At 26.0% G+C, this 11,184-nt stretch overlaps 2 protein-coding genes across 2 annotated transcripts in view; both read right to left on the bottom strand.

The window, feature by feature from the left end:
• Nucleotides 1-964: 964 nt before the first annotated feature.
• On the bottom strand, nucleotides 965-4,604 carry LOC136075746 (uncharacterized). The gene is made up of 2 exons (XM_065789181.1): nucleotides 4,115-4,604; nucleotides 965-1,152 (listed from the first exon to the last, which is right to left on the bottom strand). The coding sequence occupies exons 1-2, from the start codon at nucleotides 4,602-4,604 to the stop codon at nucleotides 965-967; spliced, it is 678 nt and encodes a 225-aa protein (XP_065645253.1).
• Nucleotides 3,715-11,184, bottom strand: part of LOC136076661 (uncharacterized) — a 10,846-nt gene continuing 3,376 nt past the window's right edge. The window contains exons 10-18 of the mRNA XM_065789987.1: nucleotides 11,064-11,117; nucleotides 10,951-10,998; nucleotides 10,412-10,440; nucleotides 8,018-8,092; nucleotides 7,867-7,908; nucleotides 7,460-7,516; nucleotides 7,248-7,334; nucleotides 6,530-6,596; nucleotides 3,715-6,411 (exon numbers count right to left, since the gene is read on the bottom strand). Coding sequence (XP_065646059.1) covers nucleotides 5,666-6,411; nucleotides 6,530-6,596; nucleotides 7,248-7,334; nucleotides 7,460-7,516; nucleotides 7,867-7,908; nucleotides 8,018-8,092; nucleotides 10,412-10,440; nucleotides 10,951-10,998; nucleotides 11,064-11,117 — 1,205 coding nt within the window. The 3' untranslated portion in view covers nucleotides 3,715-5,665. The remainder of the gene's footprint in view (nucleotides 6,412-6,529; nucleotides 6,597-7,247; nucleotides 7,335-7,459; nucleotides 7,517-7,866; nucleotides 7,909-8,017; nucleotides 8,093-10,411; nucleotides 10,441-10,950; nucleotides 10,999-11,063; nucleotides 11,118-11,184) is intronic.

Raw genomic sequence — 11,184 nt, 5'->3', positions numbered from 1 at the left:
GATTCAAAATAAAATTGTTTTTTTTTAATCAATTTATTGCATTTCCTAGCTTAAACACAATTTTGATATTTTTTTATTTTTGCTGATTACTAACTACTCAAGGTGTAGTAGGCTTTTCTTACTACACCTTGAGTAATTAAAATAAATTGATAGCTAATAAATTTTAACAATGTTACAATATGTTTTTGATAATTTTTCATATATTGTTCATTAATGTCAATTTATTAAAAACACTTGACAATTCTTTGATTGATAACTCTTCAATAGTAAAGTAAAAAAAAAAAAATTGTACGTTAATTAGTATTTAATGCATATACTCCATTTTCTATTCATTTTTATTTAACCAATGAAAAACATTCTTTCTTATGAAATTATTTAACTATACATAGAAATATGTGTTTGTTATTTTAGTTTTTAAAAGATTAACCATCCCATATATACTTTTAAAATCTCTAAATATAAAATAATTAGAGATCTTAAAACTGGATTATTTGACAAAAAAACTTGATAAACTCAAATAAGATAAGTTAAAATATAGATAACTTTTATTATAAGTCCAATTTTTCAACTGTTCAACTTTCAAATGTAATTACATCCAAATGTTTTATTATTTAGTTTTGTATTAAACATTTAACCTAACATGATAATCAACGTAAACATCATGATCATTGCAATCATCATCATTTCGATCATGTTTTTTAAAATACTCATGGTAATTCTTATCATTACTAATTTCATCGTTTGTTTTCTTTATTTATTATGGTAAGAATTACCTGTATTTAAAGAAACTTCTGGTAATACTGAAGTCATTGTGAAAAACTCACCTGGTTAAATAAACATAAATATATTTTTAATTGGTAGCACACTATTCAAAAACTCAAAGTATAAAAAAAATTTTTTAAGAGCAGATAAGTTTATTTAAAATTTTGTCTTTTGTATTTATTCTAAAATTTATGATTAAACTTTAATGAATAGTATTTCTGTAATCATTATTGTCACCATCATCATCATCATCATCATCATCATCATCATCATCATCATCATCATCATCATCATCATTATCATCATCATCATCATCATCATCATCATCATCATCATCATCATCATCATCATCATCATCATCATCATTAGACGTATTACACGATAGATTTGCTACATACTTTATCGGTTAATGAAATTTAGACATTTTTGCGGAAAAATAATTTAAGTAAGTATTTTTATACTTATTATCATGTCAACATTTGTCTTAGCTATGATTTAAACGTTAAATTCAATTCATAACACAATATTTCCGCATTTTATTTTTTTTATGTAACATTTTTATTTGTGCGATAAAAAATTATCAAATCGCAGTGAATTACAGTGAAGGGAAGTGATTCATATCAGTATCCATTGGTAGTTTACATTTGCACATCATTCATCTGCCTTCATCTATACAAATATCCTAAATTTTGAGAAATAAAGAAAAAAAAATGAATTGAGAATCAATCACACTGTTAATATAAAATAGTCGTAGATTTTGCGCATTTCACAAAACTTTGGTTTGAAAAAAAAGTACTTTTTTAAAACTAGCCATAATTCACGTTTTAGCCGTTTTTCTGGCTAAATGTTAGGTAGCTATGTTATTGTTTAACTTTTTTATAGAAAAGATTGAAGATTCATCAAAGTTTTGAAATTATTTTTGTGATTCATCTTTGTTATATACGTTTAAGCTCTCATTATCATTTTGAAAATTTTTAGATTTGTTACTATTTTGTAGCAAATCTAACCATTTTATAATTTTTTTTTTTTATGCTTTATTTTCAAAGTTATCCAAAACGTTATAAGAATTATTGACTTTTATGTAGCTACAGTAACGTTGCATTCAGTATTTGAAATTTATTCGAAAAAAAGTAATTATTTTTGTTTGAGGTTCTAAAATAGGAGCATATTCATCATTCCGTCGGAATTAGAAATGCTACTAAAATGCAGCATTTCTATTTTTACAAAAATTTTATGAGAACTTTATGAGAAATAAATAAATATATCTAACTTTAAAAAAGCATACTATGGATAAAAAGTTAATATTTTACATATTCAAAAATGAAATGTTTTTATATTATTATTTCACGGATTATAAATGTTGTAGGGTTCTTTATTAATGTCTCACTCGGCAGATTTCAGATAGATTTGCTACATATGGACGATCCTGGATTCATATAATGATGGGTGTCTTTAACACATATTTCTTTATTCTCCTTGACCACTTTTTTTTTCTGATAGTCTTTTAGCCATGCAAATAACCATCATTTGCAGAAGTAGAGAGATTTGAATTCATTTTGAATGAAAATGATGTTTCATTTGTTTTGTTTTTCCTCTTCTGAGTTTTAAATTATTATTTCGCCACTTATAAAAGTCATACTACTTATCTGGATATCTATCTGATTTTCTCTAAACAACATCATCCACAATCTGCCCTTAGTATCACATCTCTAGTCAATTTGACTGGACAGATCCGTAAATCACCCGTATTCTTTTTTTTTGAACTGATTATAAATATTCTAAAGTTTTCTAGTAATGTGCCGCAATGGCACGGGATAAGCTTTATAGAATTGTGTCATCCCTATAGCAATTTTTTTGCGATTCAAAAAATATGAATATAAGTGATCATGTTCAAAAAACCTCTGTACACAAAAGCGTAGCATGGAATAAGATATAAAGATAAAATAACAAATAAGAATAACAAAAAAGGGATAACAAAAAGCGCACAAGGATAAAAATGAAAATATAAAAAATGGTAACGCAACTAATTCGCATATTATAGAAGTAAAATAATATTTTTGTTAATTTTTCCTTGTTATAAAAGATTCAAACTGGTCCAATAGTTTCTCCAAGTCTAATTTTTTGGCTACCTTATTTCTGATAATAACCAATGCTAGACTACTAACTTTCATTAAAATTTGACAAATCTAATATAACACTTTCTCAATTTAGAATAGAGAAACGCCGCTCTGTCACTGCCAATGTGCAAAATAAAATGCAAGCGGTTCTTAGTTCCAGAATCGAAAAGAGAAACCAAGATTAATACAATACTACATCTTTTTCTCGCAGTTCCTTAATTCTGTTTAGAAATCAACTCACAATACTTAATCGTAGTCGAAACCCGAGGCAAAAACTTTCTGCACTCTTTTTTCAATTATGTGTTTTAATTAACCTTAAATTTCACAACTGCTAGTCATATTTTTCTTAACTCAAAAATGGCGATCTACTTTACCTTTAATATTAACCTATCAAAGATAAGGTTGATCGCCATTTTTGAATTAAGAAACTAATTATGAACTATTTAAAACAATTAACAAAATAGACAATCAAATGGTTGAAATATTACAATTTATAGGCAGTAACAACAACAAAAATGATTGAAGTATTATATTTTGAAGGTAATAATAACAAAAATTGTATCAGCTAATTTAAAATCAATTTGTTCAGTTAAAATTTTCAGAAAAATAAAAAATAGTTTTATTTTATAAAAAATAGTCTTTATTTTAATTTCATCAACACATAGGGTAAAAGAGTCCTTGACATGTGTTTAGTTGTTTACTTGGTCACTAAGAAACATGCAGAGCAAAAACGTGTTGCTTAAAAGTTCCGAAATCAAATCGGAAAAAAAAAACTCTGTTTTTTTTTCCCGCTTTTTAAGTGGAAAATCACTTTAAAAATAAAGACACATTGTTACAGCGATTGAGGTGACGACTAGACAATCAACCCTATGTATTATATTTTATGTATTTTTTATAGTAAACATACAAAATTATCATTATGTATTTTATATTAAAAATCAAACGAATAGCTACAAATATTTTTTTTTACTATTTTTGGAAGTAACGTTATATTGTCAAATACTTGTAACTAAAAACTAATATACAGATTACATTTTTTATTTTCATTGGTCATCAGTAAAAAAGCTCAAAACATAAAGGAAATCAGTAAACAAAATCTATTTCAAAAATATATTATTCTCAGTAAGACATATATATATATATACATCCTCAGTAAGAGTTTTTTAATATGTTTTTTTCGTATCTAATTTTATTAATAATTTTATTCATTCCATATTTTTCTAACAACCGCTGACCTTGATCAGTACTTTCTAATTTTTGTCTGACTAAGCTTTCTATAATTGGTAAACATCGACTAATTTCTTTCTTGAAAATAACCATTAAAACACGTTTATCGCTATGATCCATTTCCCGATTTTCACAAATTTCATCATCAACCCTGGAGACATCTGCATTTATTGATTTTGTTAACGATAATAGTTTATCGTAGATGGATTTTGGATTCCTTAATTGAAGAATCGGATTGTCTTTAATTTTTTCACGAATATACGGAATATAGCACCCTTGAAAATCATGATCCTTGAAAAGACGCAAGATTTCTTCAATTTCATTTGGGGTCCATCCTCGTCTCATTATACTTGTACTAGCTGTTGGCTCGTTAACAATATTACTAAAATCTTGATAAGAAGAAAGGTTTTCAGCACATTTATTTATTTGGTTTTTACATTCGTTTGGACTCAAAATTTTTTTTTCAATTTTGTTTGTTAATTCGGCTGCATTTTTCATGGTCTTAATAAGATTGTAATTTCTAGCGGCTGTTTCTTTTTTATGCTTCATGTGATTTGCCAGACTTTCTTTAAGGCCATCATTTATATCTTCAGAAGAATAAAAAGTGGTAGTAATGCTTTTTCTAATAAGAGTTGCAGAAACTGGGCAAACCCTGTTCGATTTGGTAGCTTTCTTCCAAAGGAATCAAGTTGTTTAGAAAATCCATTAAGGGATTTGAACGACCATGTTACAAAAAAGCTCATATCTGGATCTGATGGATTTTTATCATTAATTTCGGCAACTTTGGTTCTGAAGAAATCAACATAAAATCTCATTTGACTATTGATTTCAGGAGTAAGTACAACTTGGGCTGATCCGTACTTTCGTTTAGTTTTATGATGTTTGACATTTATTATAACATTATTAGTGCTGTTATCAACTTTTCCGTTTTCAAACTCTCCAAGAAGCATATTAATGCAATTTCCGGCTCGAGCCGAATTTCTTAAGCAGCAAATACTGGCCAAATAATCTCTTACTAAAACAAAATTATCTCTACTAAAATCATTACTATCGCATATTATTGGCATATTAAGGAGCTTTCTTGCTTGAAGAGATACCTCTGAGTTATATACCCTTTGAAATTCCTCTGGATCAATCATATTAACAAGATCTTTTTCTAAGACTTCCCATTCACGTTGATCAACCTCATCACAATAACTTGACCTCCAATTCTTGACATCTTTTAATAACCCTTTCATTGTATCTAGATTAACTGTGCATGGTACAGATATTTTTTTTGCCCAAGAAACCGTTTTTTGTCTGATCAAAAACTCTATAAATTTGCTGAGCGAACCAAGATATGACCTTAATGTTCCTGGTAAATGTCCTTTACCGCTTTTACCTTTACCTGGTGCTAATGCCCATGGCAGCCACAAGTTTCGTAGAGTTTGAATATCAAATAAAGAATCAAAGGATGCAAGAGAAGGATTAACACAATTAAGAATTGATTTCACTTGATTTTTACATTGACGAGCTGGTTTTTTTTTTTTTTTCCCACCTTCAAAACCCAATAGATGATTTTAAAAAGCATTTAAAACATTACTAACTGATCCTTCATCTCCATCTTCCAATAAAAAATCATCTATAGACTCATCTGTTTTGTCTACCTCAACATTGTATTCCGAATCGCTATCTGTTGATAGCGATTTGGAATACAAAGAGTCTGTTTTGCATATAAATTTTTTGTATCCACTACAGTTACTTTCTGAAGAACCACTTTCTGAATGGGTAGAACTATCTTCTGATTCTCTATTATTAGATTTAAAAATAGATTCAATTTTTTCTTCTTCATAGCCAATCATAACTGTTGCTTTATTTCGTATTTTTCCATAAAGCTCTGTATTATTAAATATTTCCAGATGAGACTTTTTAAAATGATCTGACAAGTTTAATATAACTGAAAAGCATCCATCAACAGGACAAATTCTCATTTTTTTACGATATTGTATACTAGCATTGCTTCTTTTGGCGTTTCGAAGTCCAAAAATAGATACTACTTTAGAAGCTGATTTTTTCAACAAAAGGTGATCACTTTTTTTAGATAATTTTATATGTCTAGGCAAGTTAACAACCTTTGCCCCACACCCAGGAATAGGACACAACTTTTTATTTCTTTTTGGTTCTTCTGCATTTTTGTGTTTAATTTTTTTATGTAAAATATCTCTTTTATTGACTAACTGCGAGGAAGGTTTCTGAGTATCTTCTGAATGATGTTTTGCGTAGTTGTTTTCGATGTTATTATTAATTATGGTCTGAATTTGAGAATCTATAAAAAATAATAAAATAGATTAAAAAAAAAAAAAATCAGCAAAAGAAATTAAAAACATAAAGATGTATATATAGAATAAAGAATTTAAAAAAATAAAAATGTAATAAAATAAAACCTGATTTTGACGAAATTCTTTTAACTTTAGTTACATCTGCAACATCACATTTATGGTGAAATATATTCTGAAACAATATATTTTTTTAATGATGAAATTTTTTTTTTTAAAAGAAATAATAATTGATACTTGTCTTGCATGCTTAATTCAAGGGGGGTTAGGAAAAAAGGTGAAGGGGGAGGGGAGCGGTAATTTTATTACAGTCTAATAAAGGAAGGGGAATCTTAATAAGAGTGGGTGAGAGTTTTTTTTTACAGAACACGCATAAAAAAGTTAATGCTAAAGTGGCTTGCGATCAAATGTGCATATTTTACAGCTGTTCAATAATTTCAATAGGATTTAATATGCATGTATAAATTAAATCAATGGTGAAAAACAAACAAAAAATCAATTTTGACAAATAAAGATTTAAATTCTTAAAGTCTGCCTAGTGTTGATTTTTTTTTAAATTTTGAAATATAGTTTTTTTATTGATACCAATTAAAAAATTATACTTGGGTTGGGTAGAAAAAAATTTAGAGAATTATAAAACATCCCCTCCTGTGTATTAAGCATACAAGAGTGCAGAGTCAGTGAAAAAAAATTAAAAAAATGATTGAATAAAATATAATGATCACAGTTTAATGTTTATTTAGAAAAAATGTATAAAATGATTTTATTGCCAGAGACTATACTGATTATTACAGAACTGTAGAGGATTTTATATTTAAAAAAATACCTTTTTAGCACAGAGCAAATCCATTGTACAATTAACTTTATTTTTTTGAACAGTTAAGGTAAAACTAGCTTCATTTTCATAACTTTTCTAATTAAAAAAATTTTTTCTAAGAAAAAAAATTATAGTAGGGAAATATGAAATAAAATACAAAAGAAAAATACCGATCTAATTAATAAATTAAAATATTAAATTTTTAAAAAAAAAAAACTTACAGTTTTAGGACAGTCTTCTTTGATAAAATCAATGCTATCATCAACATAAGCACAAATCTAAAAGTTTTAACAATAGTTTGTAAAGAAAAACAAAAAGCATTTGTAACAATTATAAAAATAAATGTCCAAAAAGGATATAAAAATAGCTACAGTTTATTAATCTTTATTGGCACTGAAAATGAAGAATTTTAACTGATAAAATAATGTATTTTATAGAGTTATAAGGTTTAAAGATCAATTAATTTTTTACAATTTTTTACTTTATTGTATGGATTTTTAAAAAAAATATTAAGTAACTTTGATAATAATATTGTTTGCTATTAATGTGTTAATACTAATTAAAAATATTTGTAACTATTCAAATATTTTATCAACCAAACTAAACGATACTTTACAATAAAACTAACCTTTTCAACTAAGTCATTTAACAAACATCGGACCACACCTTCCTAAAAAATAAGATTAAAATAGAAAAATTGAAAAACCATAAAATATTTAGATCTTTTTTTTTAAAAAAAAATCATTTTCACAACTAAATTTAATAAATATTTTACTTACGTTAGATTCAAAATCTTCGATAAATAAAGTTATGTTTATTTTTAATTCACTTTGCTCTGGTAACTCATTCTTAAACTATAATACATAATTAATTTACAAACACAAAAACAAAAACTTTGTATAAATACATATATACAGTATGTGCCAAAATTGTCACCTTGTTTGAACAAAAAAATATTTTATATATATTTTAATAGAAAAGCTGTGAAGAAAAACGAAATTTTAGTTTTATTAATTAAATTTAAGACTTAGCTAACTAAAAATATTGCTTTTTATTAAATTTAGAGGATATTGATTTTTTTTTTTTAAATTTTCATGTGAAAAGCTAGTGGTGATGTAAATAAGCCTAAAAGTGGTCGAAAGAAAATTTTTACACCAAGAGACCAAAGAACAATCGCTCGTTTAATTGCTTCTGGAGAGTCTAAAACTGCAAAGGATGTTATAATCTAATAAATAACAGCATTGGGACTCATACATCAGTGCGGACAGTCAATAGAGAGCTCAAAAGAATTGGTTTTTGATCCAGAAGAAAGATCAAGAAGCCATTTTTAGTTTCTCGTCACCGCGAAGCTTGTTTAAATTATGCTAAACTTCATGCACACATGACTTTTGATGACTTTTATGACTGGATTTGGACAGATGAAAGTAAAACTAATATGTTTGGATCAGATGGTATAAGATATACTTGGAGAAAGCCTAATTCACCATTAAGTGCTTGAGATTTTACACCAACCATTAAAAATGGCAGAGGAAAACTCATGTTTTGGGGATGTTTTTGCGCTCATGGAGTCGGTGAATTAGTGAAAATTAATGGAATAATAAACGCTGATGACTATATCAACATCCTTAAGATCAGATATTTCAAGTCCCTTCAAAAATGGGGCAGAAATGTATGTAACACGATGTTCATGCAAGACAACAACCCCAAGCATAAGGCTGATAAGACCATTAAATTCCTTCACAAGAAGAAATTGAAAGTCGTTGACTCGCCAGCACAAAGCCATGATATTAACCCAATTGAAAATTTATGGGCAATAGTTAAACAATGGGTCTACAACTTTCCTACTCCAGCTAAAAATAAGGATGAACTTTGGGCGCATCTACAAGAGATTTGGTACTCAATTACACCTGAGGAATGCCGCAAATTGGTTGCTAGTGTTCCTGAAAGAATTCAGGCTGTAATTAAATCTAAGGGAGGATACAATCGATATTAATTTACTAAAATATGTTATTTGCTTTCATTTGCAACAAAATTTTCACCATTAGCTCTTCACATAAAAATATCCTCTAAATTTAATAAAAAGCAATATTTCAGTTAGCTAAGTCTTAAATTTAATTAATAAAACTAAAATTTCATTTTTCTTCACAGCTTTTCTATTTAAAAAAATATAAAATATTTCTTTTTGTTTGGTGACAATTTTGGCACATACTGTATATATATATATATATATATATATATTTATATATATATATATATATATATATATATATATATATATATATATATATATATATATATATATATATATATATATATATATGTATATATATAAATTAGTAGAAAATCACTTAACAAATTTTTTTTTTCATTTTACACTGTTTCATCAATAAAGATTCATCAGAAATGAATAATCAAATTATTAAAAACTTCAATTTAAAATAAGAGAATAAGGGATCGTCCATAAAGTACATACGCTCGGAGGGTAAGAGAGGGCCTGCAAATGGTGTATATGAGATGGGAGGGCAGTGGGTCAACTGTGAAAGAAAGTAGACACTAAACTAAAAAAAATATCATAAAATGTTAGATAAATAGGTTAAAAGCGTACTTTTAGGGAGGTGGAGGTTACTCAAAATAGCGCATTGCAAAATGCAGGGGGTGGGGGTGGGTAAGGGGTGGACGAACAAAAAAGCGTATGTACTTTATGGACAACCCCTAATAGAAAAATAAATAACAGAAAAATTTGAAATAACTACCCATGCAAACAAAGAATATTTATAAAACAAAAAATCGGAGTTAATTTCTAAATGCAGACACAAAAATAAGCCTCTCCTAAAAAACTATAAAAATAAATGAGCTCAAATAATATTTACAGTAAGTCCCATTTTTTAAAAAATATTTTTATAAAAATGCATAGGTAATCATTTCCTAACAATTCTTTTTATAAAAGTGTCAGCAAATTCAACAAATGTGTGAAAACTTACAGTTGTTAAGACATTTGCAACTTCCTGTAATTTAATTTTTGGTATAAATTGAAGTTTTTATTAATTTGATTATTCATTTCTGATGAATCTTTATTGATGAAACACAGTGTAAAATGAGAAAAAAATTTTGTTAAGTGATTTTTCTATATATATATATATATATACCAGATAAATGTTTTTAATATACGATACCTTTTCATTAACTTGAGTAGTATTAGTTTCTAAAGTTACAATTTAAAATATATATGTATTACATATATATATATATATATATATATATATATATATATATATATATATATATATATATATATATATATATATATATATATATATATATATATACACACATACACATATATATAAATACTCAAAGTAGTAGTTAGATAAATATATATATATATATATATATATATATATACACACACACACATACACATATATATAAATACTCAAAGTAGTAGTTAGATAAATATATATATATATATATATATATATATATATATATATATATATATATATATATATACACACACACACATACACATATATATAAATACTCAAAGTAGTAGTTAGATAAATATATATATATATATATATATATATATATATATATATATATATATATATATATATATATATATATATATATATATATATATATATATATATATATATATATATATATATATATATATATATATATAAATATCTCAAATTTAAAAATATACCTTTTATACAAGAATCATACTGAGCCCATTTCATTAAACGGCTATTCTCTAAGAACCAAAAAATAATTTAGTCTTATAATTTATTTGTGTTTAAAGAAAAAAAAAAAACCTACTTTGTTGTTCTTTCTTTCGCAATGAATTCATGAAAAAATTCTCAGCACTAATCACTAGATAAAGAAAACAAATCAAGTTATTGTTGCTTCAGGAAAAATATTTCAGTTTAAAAAGAATCTA

Source organism: Hydra vulgaris, chromosome 02, assembly GCF_038396675.1.
Source record: "Hydra vulgaris chromosome 02, alternate assembly HydraT2T_AEP".
Taxonomy (NCBI): Eukaryota; Metazoa; Cnidaria; class Hydrozoa; order Anthoathecata; family Hydridae; genus Hydra; species Hydra vulgaris.
Note: the sequence above shows the minus strand (reverse complement) of the source record. Positions and strands in the feature narration are given on the sequence as shown.